This window comes from Sciurus carolinensis, chromosome 3 (genome assembly GCF_902686445.1).
Source record: "Sciurus carolinensis chromosome 3, mSciCar1.2, whole genome shotgun sequence".
NCBI lineage: Eukaryota > Metazoa > Chordata > Mammalia > Rodentia > Sciuridae > Sciurus > Sciurus carolinensis.
The window spans coordinates 43,388,392-43,407,669 of NC_062215.1; the positions used below are offsets into that span (position 1 = coordinate 43,388,392).

The window sequence follows — 19,278 nt, forward strand, 5'->3', positions numbered from 1 at the left end:
TAAGGGCATTCGTGGCCATGATAGAATATCTCAGCTTCACATGTGTTTAGCCCGTACCACCCACTGCTTCTCACATTGTCCTAACTGACGTGAGCAGCATGGTGGCTTGTCATGAGCAGACTCTGCTGGAATTGGCTTTTAACTTGTGTGTGCACTTCCACGTCACGCCCTAACATCCCTTGTGTGTGCCTGTGCTGCCCTCTGTGTTGTTCTTAGCATTCTAATGTTTCACAACTGCTCAGCAAGTGTTCTGTAGCTACTGCTGAAGGGGAGGTGTGGGAGCTGGAGGTATATATTTTTGGGTAGCTAATATGTCTTTTCCAGCATTCTGTGATACTAAATCCCTGACCTTGGTGAAGTGGGCCAGGTCCCTTGGGATTCCTAAGCAGTTTCTGAACAGACCTCAGCTCCTACAATTGTCATACCACTGGCATTTCATTTGACCCTTAATGTAAAAATTGGTACTCTGGTATCCTTTTACTCCAGCAAGCATAATCTATTTATTTACATATTTCTTTTATAGTTTCAATTTATGGGTTTGACATTAAATATATAACCTGTAATTGTGTTTTTCCCCCTTTTTTGGCTGTGCTGAGGATTGAACCCAGGGCCTCACACATATTAGGCAAATGCTCTACCACTGACCTATGTCCCCAGTCCTACTCTAAGCCTACATCTGCCTCTCTGCTTCCTGATCCCCATTTTACAGATTTATTTTGATATGCTTCCATTAAACCTTTAGGATTTTTAGACTGTCATAATAAAATATATTTATTTATGTATGTATTTTTTTTTTTTGGCCTTGACAATAGATGGAAGCATGAACCTCTCTATAAATGACAGTGGGCAGATGTTTATCTGGACTTCTCTGCTTCTCCAACACAGGTCTTTGTTGGAGAAGTCCTACTGGAAGGAGCCTTGTAATAGCATTTTGAAGTCTTTGACATTTTTTTGTCTGAACCCTTTGACTTCCAAAAAAATTGCAGCAGTAGGAGTGAAAACTTATTGGCGATATTGTGGATATTTGCTTTTATCTGTGTGACAGTATAAGCTGTTAATTCTTGTGTTATAAACGAAGATCCCATTGCCTTACATCACTCCTTTACCAGCCTTCCCTCCCATTTCTATCTTCACAGCTCCATGGTCTCTGTCAGCTAGCAGAGCATTTGGTGGAAGAAAGACAGTCCAGCCCTTGCCATGATTGGAAACTACAGCCATTTCTATATGAAAGGGGGAATCTGTAGAGGAGAAATTACTGCTTTATAAAGAACCCAGTTGTCTCATATATTCATTGTTCCATACAGAGTCATTGCAATCAAGTTTCTTTACCTTTTTTCTACATTCTGGAATCAACTCATGCATGATCAAAGATAATTCTTTTTTTTCTCAGAAGATTCAGCATTCTCTTTTTTTGAAGAGTAAAATGAAGTTCAGAAAAAAAGTAAAAAAACAAGTCCTATGAAAGAAATATTTTATATATAACTAGAGTATTCAGAAAGAATAATGGTATAGCAAACTCCAAGTGTTGGTGAATGCAGCCCATGTATGGGTTCTCTTTTTTGGTGTTTATATATGTTGCCTTTTGGTATAGTATCTGATAATATGAGAATTCACACTACCTAAGGCAAAATAAGAAGCCATCTGCAAGATGCCTTATTCTGAAGAAGTTAGAAAGTTCCCTTTTATGAAGTCTTGATTGAACCTTTCCAAGCTGGGGTCTCTCTTCATTACCTCACCTGAAACAAGCTACCACTAAGCTTTGTTCTATTTTCCATAATCTTGTTTGAGCTAAGCATAAATAGATGTTTGGTTGATAATAAAAGATGAAGTTAACCAGATAGGTATGCTTGATGACAATGCTAACTGAAAACCAGTGAAGGACAACTTACCACAAAAGCCTTGTAAATAAAACTTACCCTGGAAACTTAAAGATTTTTAGTGCAGAAACATACAACTCAGAGTGATCCAGAATTTAAAGTTTGAGTCTAAACTTTTGGAAGAATATTAAATAAACTTTTGGAAGAAATTATCTTTACCTGATTCAGCAAACTCCATCAGGCAAAAGCCTGTTGTACTTCTCACATGAGGAGCAGTTTACAGTGTATACAGTGTGGGTTTGTTAGCTACATCATGCTAAGGATAAGACAAGATTTGTTGTCTAATAAAAGAAAAATTAGGATCAAGAATGCTCTTTAAACTCAGGAAGATGTTTTGGCGAGTCAAATTTGGGAGCGCAGATTAACTAAAGATATTTAACTTTGTGTGGGAAAGAAGAGACATTGATGTCTTCTCTAAAAATAATTGTAACATCTGCTGAAATTGTCCTAGTAGGATTAAAATTTTTATTCTGGGAGGTATTTACCTCAGATTGAGAATTCTTAGAATTACTTAAAATTTACTTGCTGGGTGTTTTTAAATATAAACAGTAAATAAGAAAACAATAAGAAAAGTGCAACCTCAACTTAAAATGCACAGCTGTGTTCACATGCATATTTTAAACTATCTTTACTCCAGGTACTGTTGAATATTTTTATATGTAAGCATTTATGAAGTGCTAAATAAATGTTATTATTTAGAAGTGTCTGTTGTTTGATTTTTAATCACTGATCACATTTCTTTAGGACCTTTATGTTGTTTTGTTCTAATTTTTTTCCTTAATATATTTAAAGAACTTTTTTTTTCCCCATGCTGTGAATCAAACCCAGGGCCTTGCACATGCTAAACAAGTACTTTTACCACTGAGCTTATAACCCTAGACCCTAGTTTCAGAACTTTAAGTCACATCAAATAACTAGAGTTTGAAGTAGAAACAAGCTAAACTTTAAATATAAGTTGTAAATAAGAGGTTGATATAGACTATGAATGTAACTTTTAATGATTTCATTGTTAGAAAAAAGGAGCATGAACACAAATATTAGTTTTGCATAAATTAATATTTAAAGCAAAACTAGAGTATCAGAAAATAGTAGTATATAAAATTCGAAAGGGACTAGGGAGATAGCTCAGTTGGTAGAGTGCTTGCCTCACAAGCACAAGGCCCTGGGTTTAATTCCCAGCACCACAAAAAAAAATAAATAAAAAGAATTTGAAGTCTAGACTAAAATTTCAAAACTATTTGAAATTTTAAAAAGTTGATGATTTAATAATTTGATTTTTCTTAATTATGAAGTAATATGTAGGAATACTGATGATAAAATGGAGATGGATGAAGAAAAATATTAATCCTTTTGTTATCACCCTATAAGGTAATCAGTGTTAACAGTGATTACCTCTCCCTTTACTCATATAAATGTACCCATAGGGCTCATTTTTTATTTTTATAAACATGGAATTATATTCTGCACAGTACTCTGCACATTCACATTTCATTTGATGTGTCCTGGGCAGTATATACAAATTTAAGGCATTTTAATAGGTGCTTGGTATTCTACATGTACCTGAGAATATTCAAATGTTGCATTATATTACTGAGACCCCAAATTACATTTTCTAGTCTTTGTTTTTTCCCTAATAATCCTATAACATAACCCTATATGGTTGTATCTTTAATTAATTTATTTATTTAAATATTTATTTTTGGTGTTGGGAATTGAACCCAGGGCCTTAAGCATGCTAAGCACACACTCTACCCCTGAGCTACCCTCCCAGCCATCGTCCCCCTACCTTTTTTATAGGATGGGTTCCTAAAAATATGATTGTTACATTAGAGAGTATTCATGTTTTTATTTGTATAGATATTGCCAGATTATTTACCTTAGAGTTGTGATGCGTCTCTTTTTAAATATATTTTTTGTTGTTGTAGATGGACACAATACCTTTATTATTTCTTTATTTATTCTTATGTGGTGCTGAGGATCGAACTCAGTGCCTCACATGTGCCAGGCAAGTGCTTTACTACTGAGTCACAATCCCAATCCAATGTTTTCGTCTTGTTGCAAAGGCCCACTTCTACAATAGCCTTATCAATTGAGATAATATCAATTTTAATTTTTGCCAACAGGATAAGAAAAAAAAATGTCATTAACACTTTGCATTTCCCTAAGCTTATTTTTAAAAAATTCTTTTAGTTGTCAGTGAACCTTTATTTATATGCAGTACTGAGAATCAAACCCAGTGCCTCACACTTGCTAGGCAAGAGCTATACCACTGAGCCACAACCCCAGCCCATCCTGAGCATATTTTTATGTTTACTAACTATTTGCATTTTCTCTGCTAGAAATTGATAGTTCATTAACACATTGTGTAGTTTTTTCACTGAACTGATTATTTTTTTCTTACCAGTTTATAAATCAGTATTTATCACAGTATAATATGACTATTATTACCATGGAAATTTTTGTATTTTATAGAATCTCCGTTTATTTACTTATTTATTTAGTTGTGATGCTGGCAATTGAACCTAGGACCTCACATATGCTAGTAAAGCACTAGCACTGAGTTCTACCCCCAGCCCTTACATTGTTATATAATGTAATCTTTTGGATTTTCCTTTATTGTTTCTGAGGTGGTTGTTTTTAAGACTTCTACCCCAGTATTATGCAAATAGACTATTAAATTTTCTTCATCTATTTTGTACACATTCACACACTCTTTCTGTCTCTCTCTCTTTCTCTCTCACTCTCTCTCTCTCTCTCTCTCTCTCTTTCTCACACACACACACACACACACACACACACAGATACTTGACCATACTTTGTGTGTTTAATCTGATGTGAGATATGGTTCATTTTCTTCCAGGTGAATAAATAGCCAGTGATGCCAGTGTCATTCATTGCCAGAACCATTCTTTACCCAATAAGCAAAAAAAACCCTTTTCATTGTTCATTTCATCTATATCTAGAGAAACTTCAAAAATATGCCTCTTTTCTTTTTCTTTTGAGTTAGTTCTCCTTAAGAATATTTTAATGGGATTATTACCTTACTTATATTATTTCTCAAGTTCAACCTTTCATTTTAAGTTGTTGTCTTTCATCTTTTTCATATTTTTTTGAATTTTAAGGTAGATGCTATCAAGAGTGCCTTATTTCTTGTCATAAATTTACAAGTGTCTATTCTGTCTTGAATGAAGTTACTCTTCTCATTTCAGGTACTGAAATATCTTTGTAGATCAGAAATTTTAAAATATTTTAATTTTCAAATATTTGTATTTGGGCATTCTTTTTCTCATCACTGACTTGCTTAAATTGATTAAAGTGAGTCAGGGATCAATATCTGTAGATACTGCTTAGATGCATTCACTTTGCCTGCTGATGCATCAAATCTTCTCCCATCTTAAGCTAGAGGGAAGGCTCTTTAAGGTAAATTGAAACTCAGAGTATAGAGGGAGTAGGTGCCTAGTTGGGGAAATTCTTCAATATCTAGTTTGTTCTCTGTTTGGAGAAACTGCAATGTGGGAGCCAGCTTCCTGGGTTTGCTATTGTTTGACTCATTGTCCACAGTAGGTACATTCTGTGACTCTCCTGACTTGTCCCTTGTTGCTGTTGCCCTTTGTGCTTGGGATAACCCATTTCTGGCTTCCCCAGATAATCCAGTCTTCATGTTCTTTTCCTTTTCTCCTTAGGCATCATGCTCCTCTCCATCCCTGTCCATTGAGAATAGAGGACACAAATGAATTTTTCCCATACCTCCATGTTCTTTGGGAGGAAATTGGCGGAAGCCCTTTGGTGTTTTCTCTCCCTAACATACACACTTATTCTATGTAGCAGAAACTTCAAATTGTGTAGTTGGTATCGTTTCCATTGCTGATGCAAGATTCTTTACTATTTCTTTGAGTCTATGTTGAGATTTAGAGATTAAAATGTGTTCAAATTGTCAGTATTGCAGTTGGAAGATACTGTTTGGCACCTAAGAGACAGAATACTTCATAATTTGTGTCTCATAGCAAAGTGACAAACTTCTTTTAGATTTGTAGATTCTTATAGAACTGAGGCTATAACTCGGTGCAAAAGCACTTGCTTAGCATGTGTGAGGTCCTGGGTTCATTCCTCAGTACTTGTGGGAGGTGAAGGGGGTGGGGAAGATTTGTTTTGTGCAAAATAATAAAAAGTATTTTGAGAAAAGTACATTTTAGGTAAGGGCATAAAATGAGCAAGAGGCAGGGCATAAAATGAGCAAAGAGGCAGGACATAAAAGGAACAAAACTTGAGTGTCTGGGCTGAGTTAAAAAACTGGATGGGCAAAGGGAAGTCCTAGGCAGTATGCCTGAATGGCACTAGGAGAGGCCTGGGCTGGGTGGGGTTCTCCAGGATCCACAGCAGTTGCAAGCATGTGTTTGGTGTGACCAGGCCTCTTAACAAATAATAATTTGTCAGTTATGAGTTTAACAGTGGTGTAATTCAGTGTCTTCTAAGTGGAATTACTTGGATTTTTGAATACTTCAAAAATCATCTTGTACAGTAGCTTATCTATGCTTGGATCAAAACAGACCATCCCAAGTGGCATCTTGATGAAGTGAATATTGTAGAAAATCAATGTCACTTGAAGACTCTGTTCTACATCCAAAAAAGGAAAGCAATGAATTGGAGAGATTAAATGAAATTTTTAGAGGAAAAACTAATTATAGACATGTATGCATATATATGTACATGTATGTCTGTGCATATTTAAATGATAATTAAGACATGTAAGGTAGACTTGTATTCCATGAGTGGATGACATATGTCTCACTGTGGTTAATGGGTATGGGCATGGTGGGTTCATGTGCCAAAGCATCTGACCTCTAGCTGCCTGTCATTCTCAGGTTATTTGTTACTATCTCCTACAAGCAAATTCTTGCATAAAAATAGGGTTTATTTACTGAAATAAATACTGATACCATTTTTTTTTTCTTAAATATATTTAAAATAAATTTTAAGGAGTTTTAGAATCCTTGTGTGCCTCTCATGGAACATTCAGGCATTAAGGAAAATTTGACAAAAGCATAGCCAACCAGAGTTGGATTTGCATTCCATATTCCCCATTTATGAGCCATGTGACTTTTGTCAAACTTTTCCCTCTAAAGTAAGGTATAATAGCATAGAATTTTTATAGGTAATTAAAATCAATAATGTTTTAAAGATACATGATATATTTTATAGCAGGTACAGTGGAGTTATACACACTTATCTTGCTAAAATTATTATGATTTTAATTTCATATACAGGGAGCAGGTAGAAGACATTCTTTATTTCTGTTGTTGTAAATGTGTATCCTAAACACAAAATACAAAAAATTAATTTCTGTTAGCAGTTGTAAGGGAAACTGTATGTTAAAATTACTGAAAGATATGTTTGTATGTAGTCATATTTACAAAGTCATCTAAGTTATACTTTTGGGCAATGAGATTTTTCAAGGCATGTTTGACTACATGTGTAATTTCAGTCTGGTGTAGGGAATTTAGGGGCTTATTTACAACTAAAGTTGAGGTTGAATATCTCTTATCTGAAATTCTTGGGACCAGAGGTGCTTCGAATTTCAGATTTTTTTCAAGTTTTTAAATATTTGCATATACATAATTAGGTATTTTGGGAAGAGAACCAAGTCTTTACCTGAAATTCACTGATGTTTCATATATACCCTATATACATAGCCTTGAAAATAATTTTATACAATATTTTTAGTGCACATATGCTTTACCTACAACTTTTCATATGGGCTTGTGTGGAATTTTCCACTTCTGGCTTCGTCAATACTCAGAGAAGTTTTAGATTTTGGATCATTTCAGATCTCAGATTGTTAGGTAATGGATGTTCAACCTGTACTAATAAAACCAATGACATTCTTAACTATTTTCCGTTTATCCAATTCAGACTTTTGTGTATCTCTTCTACACACATGTGAGTGTGCACACATATATACACACACAGTTATATGATATGGTGGGTATATAGTGGGTATTTTTCTAATCTACTTACATAATTTGCTTAGTCTTCTTATACTGACTGATATTTTAGCCAAGAACGCGGATCATTTGAAATATCATCTTTGGATATCTGACAGCAGGGCCTTGTTTTCTTATGAAGGCTATCTGAGTCTTCTTATTTATCATTTGATGTTTTGAATCAAAGAGAAATTTAGATAACTAAAATTAATACCTCAACAGAAGGTAGAATCCTCCTATTTAATTAACAAGGAATGAAATTAAAATTATTTTTTTAAAAATGATCTTACAGACTAGAGTTGTGGCTCAGTGGTAGAACTCTTGCCTGGCATGTGTGAGGCCCTAGGTTCAATACTCAGCATCACATATAAATAAATAAAATAAAAAAAGATCCATTGACAACTAAAAAAAAATTTTTTTTTAAAAGATCTTCCTTAGAGGCCCTTTGGTAGCAAGTCATTTAAATTGACTTGCTTGTTGATGATGGACCACCTTGTTGATGATCTTCTTGATAAAAAGTTGTTTTTTTTTTCCTCCTTAGACCTAACCTGATTTTATTCTCTACTTGTTTTGTTTGTTTTTTTGATTGGGGTGGAGTGGGGTGGAAGACAGGGTGTCTGCTATGTTGCCTAGGCTAGCCTGAAACTCCTGGACTCAAGTAATCTTCTTGCCTCAGTCTCCCAGGTAACTGGGACTGTAGGTTGTGCCATTGTGCCCAGCTCATCATCTGGTTTTATACTGTGTAACACAAGGAGGAACTACAAAAACTCTTAGCACTGACACATTAACTCCTTTCAATAAGCCTCTAAATTTTTTTTTAAACCCAGCCCCCTACAATTTCTGAAATGCCTGTTGGTTTTTTCCAAAGAAATTTTCAGTTTGCTGATTTTTGTTTTCACTCAAAGGGATGTGGAGTCAAGAGTATAGGGCAGAGTGGTTTCACTATTTTAAATTCTGCTTCATTTAAATTTACTCTGTTGATTACAGCGCAACAGAAGAAAGCAAAGAGAATTGATGAGTAAATTCAATTTCAGTAGCTTATGAAGCTTTCTTTCAGAAAGATCAGGAACTAAGTATTTTAAACTTCCATTGAGCTTATTAAAATATACTGCCAGAAATATTTTATTTGATCCATTTTCATAAATTAATTATCTTGCAAAACAGCTGTGGCAATGTGATTTTTTTTTTTTTTAAAAAGCCGTGATTTAGCAGTCAGGTTGGGAGTTCTTATCTTGGCTCATTTACAAGGAGATTAGATGACATGCTGAAGTCCTGTAGATGAGGAAGCCATGCATGAGAGGACAGAATCACAAATTCTGTCTTTAAAAGATTCTGAGTTTGTGCTGGAATTTAGGAACCACGCCAAGAACCTACCAGAAAATTTGGGTGGCCAGACACAGTGATGCTCCCCTGTAATCCCAGTGTCTTAGGCGGCTGAGGCAGGAGGATTGCAAATTCAAAGTGAGCTTCAGCAAGACCCTGTTTCAAAATTTAAAAAAAAAAAAAAAAAAAAAGTGACTCAGTGGTTAAATAACCCTGGGTCCAATCCCCAGTACCAAAAAAAAAAAAAAAAAAAAAAAAAAAACCAGAAGAAAATTTGGATAAGAGTAGAAGTTTAATATCATGCAGGCTTGCCATTCTTACTCTTAGAGGGTAAACAGGATATATGAGGCAGGATTCTGTTCTATATAATGTACTGCACTTTAGGCAAATAGATATTAAATGGCTTGCAGAGTTGTTGGGAGGGTTAAAGAAACAGCCTCCAGTATGACTTTCTAAAGTCCCTTATGCCTATATCATGTTGGGGAGCCTTAAAATTGGGAGGCTCCCTGCCCAGTTGGAAAGCTACAGCCACCATTGCTAACACCAGAAGCTTCTTGTCTCTGTTACAGTCTATGTCAATATAGTGAATGTCCCATGCCCTTGCCTCTTTCCTCAGTTCAGGTCCCACTCCAGGTCTTGCCCCAGTCTTTTTGATTGGTGGAACCTGAAATCCTAGATGGAGAGTTCTAAGGTTTTATCTTTCCAACTTCTGAATATGCTGCATTAGGTTTGGAATGTATGTCCACAAGCCAATCTGCATCTGCCATTGACAGGAAACTAAATATTTATGATAAATAAACATTTGTATTTTTTTCATCATTTGCAGAATAAGCTCATTTATTTAGAGCGACTGTCAAGTCACTCTACATATAAACATTATTTCTGACCATTTCCTGGAAAACATCTCTTTGAAAAATTGAGAGGAGTGCCTTCATTATTTCCTAAACATGCAAAGCTAATATAGAAAACAACATTTTAAATTTACATTTCTCCTTCCAGCTTTGTGTATTTCTCTGTATTGGTTCTATTTCCATCTGTGTCTTTTCCCCATGGGGACATCCTCCACCTTTTCAATTTGGTATGCTCTTTACCATGCAGACCTGGGAATGAAGAATCAGAGCCCTCTGAGGTTGATGCTGCTGGCCGATGGCATGGCGTCTATGTCAACAGAACATCTCCAGCACCTGCAGAGTCTGCAACCACTGTTAAGTCACTGATCAAGTCATTTGACTTGGGACGCTCAGGTATTTCATAGTTTTTTTCCATAAGCAAAGCTCCACATTCAGATCTTGTCTTGACATATCATCTCTGCTCCATACTGACCACAGGTCTCTTTCTAAATCACGCCTCATGCAGCCACTGTGCAAAGAGGGCAGGAACCTGGCAGAGGCTCTGTGAGACCAAAATGGAGAGTCTAGCTCATGGATAAAACAAACACAGCTGCTTCTTTCTCTCCACCTCTTCCCAGCCCCTAATTTCTGCCTTGCCTCCTTCTTCCTTTTCTGCTTCCTTTTCTTCTTATTGCATTCAGATCACTACTGTTTGCTTTCTCATCTCCAGCCAGAGGCTTTGTCTCCCAGAAAACAAGTCATCACATGTGTGCATTCAGCCTTTTTTGGGGGGATTCCTGGCCATCCTCACCTTGTAGTGTGCTATTAAGACTTTTTTCTACCTGATCTTGCCTGGGAGTTCTGATGCTGATTTTTTTTTTTTTGTCATTCCTGATCTTGGTGCATTTGTAGCTTTTATGTAATGGGCTGACAGATTCATAATTTCTCTTTAGTTATACTTACCCTTACTTATATGAGAAAAATGCACGTTCATACTAATTATATGTGTGTGTGTGTGTATTACATATTTATACACACACAAAGTACAGTAAATTGAAGAAACAGAATGTGCATCTCTCCTCATTAACTATCTTTCTTCCCTTGACTACAACAAATATGCATTGTATTGGAGGACTAGAATAATCACATCCCAGGATGTACTTGATTGTCTCTGCTAAAATAGTTTGCAACTAAACTGGCCTCATGTATATTCAAAGATAGGAAAGCCCCATTGAAACTGGAGTTTGAGATGAGTCTAGATTCCCTCTTTTCTCTGGGTTCTTGTCTTGTAAATTCCTGCCTTTGAAGAATAAAATCCATAGACAATCAGAAGGGAAAAATAAACAGAGCAGAATTTATTTAATAGAGAGGAAATAGAATTCCCTCCCTGCAGGAGGGGGCCTTATAGCAGAAAAACCTATTTCGGTGTGCTAGTTAGGAGCTTATATATGGTTCTGGGTAGAGCATAGAGCAAAATCTATATAAAACAGGCATTTGAAAACACTACCAAGACTGTGGACTTCCTATAACTTTCATCTGGGTTCATCCCCATCTTTCTGTTTTCCCAACTCTGGGACAAAAGAGTTGTCTGCAGGCTTTCCCACAGGTGAGTCTCAAGGTCTTTTACATCAGAAATAGGCCCTGTTAGTGCTCATTAACATTTCTGCTGGTTAGCCACTAGATGTGGTTCCTGCTCCTGTGTTCGAGTAAGACTGACAATTGATATTCTTATTCACTTTGAGGCAGTCTGAATAGATAGGAAATGAATCAATAGTTAATGATTTCTGTAAGGACTGTTCCTGTTCCTTCCCTCCTAGAGAAACCTTATTACATATACATTTCTTTTTCTTCAGGTATCCTGCATCCAAGACCAACTCCCACTCAGCTAACTTTCCCCTTCACATTTTCCCAAACCAACTGTAGCCTAGAGAAAAGGATTGTAAATGTTGCACTAAACATCATGGAATATTCAAGTCACCAAAAAAGTAACAAGAAATTGAAAACTATTATTTGTGATTTTTGAGCTGGAATAAACATGTATTTTAATCTCTTTCCTTGGTAGGTGGAACTGGACAGAATATTTCTGTCCATAAGACCCCCAGAAATCCTCTAAGTGGAATACCAGTGAGGACCACTCCAGCAGCTGCTGTCTCTCCCATGCAGGTATTAGAAGGCCCTAAACAACCACTGTTTATGGCTTGTTGTGTATCCTAGATGTTCTTATTTACAAGTATCTTACACATATCTTTGTGTGTGTGTGTGTGTGTGTGTGTGTGTGTGTGTGTCTGTGTAGAGAGGGAGTATGTGTTAGTTTTACAAATGGGATTACACATTATTCTGACACTCATTTCACTTTAATAGTTGGAGCATAGGTTCTGTGAAGACAGAGAATTTTTTTTTTTTACATTACTGGGGATTGAACCCTGCAGGTGGTTAATTGTTGAGCCACATCTCCAGCCCTTTTTTTTTTTTTTTAATTTTTATTTTTATAGTTATAGGTGAACTTCATGCCTTTATTTTGTTTTGTTTTTATTTTTATGTGGTGCTGAGAATCAGACCTACTGCCTCACCCACGGTAGGTAAGCACTCTGCCACTGAGCTACAGCCCCACCCCCTCCCAGCCCCTTTTATATCTTATTTAGAGACAAGTTCTCCCTGAGTTGCTTAGAGTCTTGCTACGTTGCTGAGGCTGGTTTTGAACTTGTGATAAGGATAGGGATTTTTGATACTTTGCTTGCTATTAAGTCTCTTGTTTAGAACAATGACTGGCATAATAGTCATATCACAGTAGAAACTCGATAAATGTTTGTTCAAAAAATGAAGGAATATTTTTAAAATGTCAATCTATGGAGAAATAATCCACCCTTTTTTAAAGGCTACATTATATGTAGTGATTTATTTAGCTACTCTCATATTGATGGTAAAAGCACATGAAAGAGAATATAAAAAGAAAAAGAAAATGGAGGGAGACTTCATTTACCAATGAAGTTTTATTCAGCACCAGATGGACACATCTTTGGGGGGGAAATGGCAGGAGGCCACCTGGGGGGTCTGGGTTTTATATGATCTTAGCAGAGCCAGGTCATTGGAGGAGCTAGTTATTTCTGGTGGGCCCTCTTGGCAGGCAGGGCCAGGTAATGGAAGGAGTTTAGGATGGGTAGGTAACCATATGCTTCATTCCAGACTCTGTAAAGGGCCTAATGAGTTGGGGCAATATCATCATACTACTTACTGCTAGAGATCTGGAAGAGGATAAGGAAGTATTTTAGGCTCCTCTACAATCCTGGCAGTTGTAGCATGAAGGGAGTGTAGAGGGAGGAAACTTCAGCATCATTGTGGGTGATTTCTTCCTTATGGGGCTCATGTTGTGAGTGGAGAATGGCTTTTGTGTGTTCTTTGGAGTTGGTAAGGGTTAGACGAGTCACCTTGTCCAGAAGCTGCTTCTGTATAAAATTAACAAAGCAGGGGAAAAGGTTATTACAAGAAAAATGAGTATTAGAGGGTTGAAAGAGAGAGAAGCCAGGAAGTCCACTGTTTTAGGATTTGGGATTTGGGATTTAAACACACTGTTTAGGTTTTAGGATTCTCACCTCTGTTGTTCCAATCAGTACTATGGTTACTTAACCTTATCCTTTACCAGTCCTGAATGATTGACCTAGAAGCAACATTCTTCCTGAGAAAGAGGCAAAGGCCACCTTGTTCATCAGTAAGGAAATCTAGGTCCTGATGACTCTTCAGGATGACACATGCCAGGGAATCCAATTGATTTTGTAAAGTCAGTACCAAACTGGTGACCTGCTGGAAATCTTCAAGAACCTATGCTGACAATTTTTTATAGTGAATAGAGGTTCCTAATCCTGCTACTCCTGTGCTAAGCCCAGTGGATATCTCTTTAGTCCTAGTGGTTGTGGCCCTATGCGAAAGGGAATAAACTGAAGGACTCTCTTGTGTCTGGTGTGTGCCATCATTGGAATAGGCAAACTTTGGGTTGTTAAGTAAAACGTCAATTTGAGGAGTAAGGAAGACCAAGGTACAGAGACCAGTCCAATTTTTGGTAGGCAGGGGTAAATATGAGGCTCACAAAGGAAAAAATGCCTCAAAATTTGGAGGGCATCAGGGCGTGGGGCTGACACAAGTGTATGTCTTAAATTCCATTAAAAGAACTATTGTTTTTTCTTTTAAATGCCCAGGTACAGCTGTACTTTGGTTATAACTGTTTTTGCTAGGTATTCTAGACCAAACTAGTCAAACTGACCTTGTTCCTATCTGTTTTTAATAGTCAGCTGAGTTCCCTCAGGGTTCACTCTTGAGAGCTTGGGAGCAGCCTCTTAGCACTGCCACTGCCATCTGTAGGAAGATCAAGGGTCTTGGTGGCCATGTGACTTCCCTTGGAAGCTTCAAGGATGTGTCCCTTTTTTAATGACCCTCCTCTTTTGCAGCATGTGCACTGGTTGACTTTCTTTTTCTCCAGGGACTCATGGATCCCCCTAATCAGGAAGACCTGTGGCTCAGAGTTGCAAAGGCCTTTGAGAAGTTACTTTGTTCCCTGGATTCATGCTGACTGAGAGGGCAAGAACCAAACATTAACTATTTACTTTCTTGGCCCCTTTACTTCTTTAACTTTAACGTCTAAGCCTTGGTCTTAAACATTCAGCAAGCCAGTTTCACCAGGATTAAAGCAAAAGTACTGGGTTTTAACTTTAATGTCTTTAACTTTACAGTCATTTACCCTCCTATTCAGTTGGGGTTAGTATTAGTACCAGAAGTTAACCTTACATCCTGCCTGTCTGTAGATGATGGCCTATTACCTCAAATTAACTCAGGTTGTCATATTGAAAGTTGTACTTCTATAAAGCACTAACAGATGACGTTTAAAGTTGGCAATGAAAACACAAAATGAAATTAACAATAGTAAAAACGTTGAGTTTGTCTAATGACTATGAACTAAGAAACATAATTTTTATAATCTTAAACCTTACTTAGTTATATATTATATCTCCTGTTTGAGGTCACAATAATCTTTAAAAAAAATTTTTTTTTTGTCAATGGTGCTTTATTTTATTTATTTATATGTGGTGCTGAGGATCAAACCAAGTGCCTCACCCATGCTAGGCAGTGCTTTCCCACTGAGCCACAACCCCAGCCCAAGAGATCACAGTAATCTTTATAACAAAAAATGTATCCTTTGAACATGATTTTAAATGACCTTAAGTCTAGCCTACTTGGAAATTATCTTAACATGGAGTAAGGTGAGAGGCAGTCTTAACTCAGGTTGAGGTGGGGCTCTTGGCAAATCTTAGGTAAAGTGTTTTATTTCTGAAGCAATCTTTGCCTCTTTTTTCTTTCTTTCTTTCTTTATTTATTTATTTTTGGGTGCTGGGGATCGAACCCAGGGCCTTGTGCTTACAAGGCAAGCACTCTACCGACTGAGCTATCTCCCCAGCTTTTCTTAAATATCATTTTATAAGTTTATATATTGTTTCTTGAGTCTGTGTGAATGTTAGCTAACACAATATAACATTACATCTGGATCATGTAATATTAACCTTTAAACAGATCAGGCTCTTTTTATCTTTTAGAAATACATTAAATTTATACCCCAGGTTAAAAAGTAATGTAAATTTTTACATATATCTTATTGATAACAGGTTCAGTAACAGAACATTAAATGATATAAAGAAATCCCCAGTAAAATTTGTTATAAATACAAAATTACCATTACAGACAACTTTAATTTGGAGAACACCAGCATAATAAAATGCTCTTTTAAACCTCCTGCTTTAAAGACTTGTATTCCTAGGATATATGAACACATTTAGTATACAGAAAAGCCACAATTACACTGATGTTTTCATATTAACGAAGTTTAACTTTTAAAGAAAATTTAGATTCTGTAATGTAGTGTAATCTCTAAAATGACAGTTGTTGTTTAACCAGAGTTGTATGAACCCTAATTCCTTCAAGACTAGTTGCTTCAAAGAATAAAACCTGAGGCTAGGGCTGTAGCTCAGTGTTAGAGCACTTGCCTTGCACATGTGAGGCACTGGGTTTGATCCTCAGCACCACATAAAATTAAATAAATAAAGATATTGTGTCCACATATAACTAAAAAAAATTTTAAAAGAATAAAACCTAATGAACACAATATTAATAGTAAATTAATTTTCTAAGAAATCCTTGTCATTTCAAGATGTAAACTTTGGTTTATATTAGTCTATTAACATTTGACCTCACAGAAAAACCTTGAATAGCTTTAACTAATTGTGTTACTTATATACAACCAACTTAGTTACATATAAACTTTTTGAAATTTACCTTTCACTTACACAGACCTTCCTATCACTTTTTTTTTTTTTTAGTTGTAGATGGACACAATACCTTTATTTTATTTCTTTATTTTTATGTAGTACTGAGGATTGAACCCAGGGCCTCACATATGCTGGACAAGTGCTCTGCCACTGAGTCACAATCCCAGCCCCTTTATCACTTATTTAGATGTATTACAACTTTACTTTACCACAAAAGACTTTCTTACCCAGAAACATTTTCTTTTTCCTTCTACTAAAGGTGGTTGTTTTTTGTTTTTTGTTTTTCTTGCAGTGCTGGGGATTGAACCCAGGGCCTTGTGCTTGCAAGGCAAGCACTCTACCATCTGAGCTATCTCCCCAGCCCTACTAAATGTATTTCCATACCTAGGACCTTTTTCTCTTACCTAACTATTGACCCCTTTCCTTAATTTACATTGTGAAACAACCCTTGTAAATTTCTGAATTCAGACAAAGTATTTTACTTTAATAAGATGAAATACTTTTATTTTATTATGTTTCTCTAATTGAAACCCAATTGAAACCTCTTATACTCTTTGTGTATAAATGACACCTGATAGAATCTTGACTCTCATAACATTGTTTTAGTGAAGACACAGACACAGCAATCTTTTTTTTTATTATTATAAACAATTGGGATACATGTTGTTTCTCTGTTTGTACATGGCATAAAGGCATACCATTTGTGCAATCATAAATTTACATAGGGTAATGTTGTTTGATTCATTCTGTTATTTTTTCCCTTCCCCCCACCCCTCCCACCCCTCTTTTCCCTCTATACAGTCCTTCCTTCCTCCATTCTTGCCCCCCTCCCTAACCCTAACTCTAACCCTAACACTAACCCCTTCCACCCCCCATTATGTGTCATCATCCACTTATTAGTGATATCATTTGTCCTTTGGTTTTTTTGAGATTGGCTTATCTCACTTAGCATGATATTCTCCAATTTCATCCATTTGCCTGCAAATGCCATAATTTTATCATTCTTTATGACTGTGTAATATTCAATTGTATATATATATATATATATATATATATATATATATATATATATATACCACAGTTTCTTTATCCATTCATCAATTGAAGGACATCTAGGTTGGTTCCACAATCTGGCTATTGTGAACTGAGCAGCTACGAACATTGATGAGACACAGCAATCTTAAACCTTTTCCCATTTACAAATTTATGAAAACATACATAATTTTTAAGAGTATATTACCGTATGGAATTCAAGAAGTCAAGGATATTTGACGTCATATTTAGCAGCTGATATTCTAACATTTTAACTTTGTAAATTAATCAAATGTCTCTAACACATTTATGATTAATCCCATATATGTCGAGTCTAATTTACTTATTTTTAACTATAAAACCAAGATATCAGACAATTATTTCAAACAGCATTAGCCATCTCTTCCTTGTTGAAGAAAAATCCTAGAAACAATGGATATTACATTTTAGACATTTTCTAGACATCAAAGTTTTATTAATTGTTTGACCACCTAGAAAAAAACTTGTTAGTAATTTTAAAGACATTTTTACTCTCATTTGTTTACCTAATTTAAATTGAACTTTTTATTTTTATTTTATTTTATTTTTTTGCGGTGCTGGGGATCGAACTCAGTGCCTTGTGCTTGAGAGGCAAGCACTCTACCAGCTGAGCTTTCTCCCCAGCCCTAAATTGAACTTTTTAAATCACATGAGCTAAAGGTATTTGGATCCATTTTTCATTTAAATTTTAATTTGTGAGCACTCATTTATCTATATGCCAATTTTGATACCATGTCCATGATTTATGGACACATGCACATATGTAGACATGACCATACACAAGTATGCACAGATACACAAGACAGACAGGAAACAGATCTTGTTTGTTGATAGATTTCTACCATAATACTACAGATGTTTATCAAAGCCTTTACTAGATTGAGAGCTAACCCTTGAAAAATTTGGCCTCTAAACACAGTGTAAAAACCTATAATTAAGTAAAATAAGACTGATAAGAAAAACATATTAATTTAGGCATGCAAGATGAAAATGAATTCACCATAAAACCAGGAGCTCAAAAATATAGAATTAAAAAAAAAAAAGTCCTAGGGAAAAAAAATAAAGCAGCCATTACTTACTCTAATAAAGCAGCATGCAGTTTACTTTTTGGCTCAGATTCGTCAGTTAAGATATTGAAAGAATAAGAAAGAGCTCTGAAATATTTGGGTTAAGGATTCTCAAGGTAAAGACAAGCAGGTTGGACTTAAAGTGGCCCATTTTCCCCCTCTGGTCCCAAGTCCTGTAAGCTGGGCAGGCCTCTGGTCATTTACATTTCAATGTAAGCCTTGGTGAGATCTGGCAGAAGCCAGGGGAATCTGCTATTTGAGTTGTACCTCATGCCTAGGGCATTTGAACCATTTTTATTCCCCAGTTGGTAATCAGGCCAGGTTTGATGCAGAAAATTATTAGGGATCTCCTTTATCTCAACTGGGATTAGGTCATCCCCTACTATTACTTTTGAGGATGAGGCTTCCCTGTGAACAAGAATAAAAAGAACAGAAATATGGGTTCCTATGCTAAGAAAACTTTCTTTGGCTAAGGGGCAACTCCCTGATCCTGGAGCCTCTAGGGATCAGCAGTTTTTGCCTTTCCTTTCATGACCTCTGGCTCATTCTTACTCAGAATGAAGGATACAAACTTTCTGATAACTATTTTAATTTAAGGGAGGACATTTGCCAGCTAGTGGTGCCCTTAAAATTTCTTTCATGTTCCCATTGTCCTTTTGAGTCCTCATGCTCACAGGATCAAAATTTCATATTATGCTTCTCAATTTGAAGTGGGAGGCAAGCTTGTTACTGCTGTGGGTAATGTTTCCACTAGAGAAAATAAACAGTCTGGATTTCTGAACTAGGACAGACGAGGGGTAGTATTACTCTAATTAACTGAG

The 19,278-nt window shown here is 36.1% G+C and overlaps 1 protein-coding gene across 9 annotated transcripts in view; it reads left to right on the top strand.

Annotated features, from left to right (window-relative positions):
• The window catches only part of Specc1 (sperm antigen with calponin homology and coiled-coil domains 1), a 265,322-nt gene that overhangs the window by 165,999 nt on the left and 80,045 nt on the right, over positions 1-19,278 (top strand). For 7 of the 9 annotated variants that reach the window (XM_047545173.1, XM_047545172.1, XM_047545171.1 and 4 more), the window contains 2 exons: positions 10,280-10,425; positions 12,074-12,174. In XM_047545173.1, coding sequence (XP_047401129.1) covers positions 10,280-10,425; positions 12,074-12,174 — 247 coding nt within the window. Of the gene's footprint in view, positions 1-1,136; positions 2,576-10,279; positions 10,426-12,073; positions 12,175-19,278 lie in introns of those variants that run through there. The other 2 variants (XM_047545179.1, XM_047545180.1) reach the window with 1 other exon arrangement.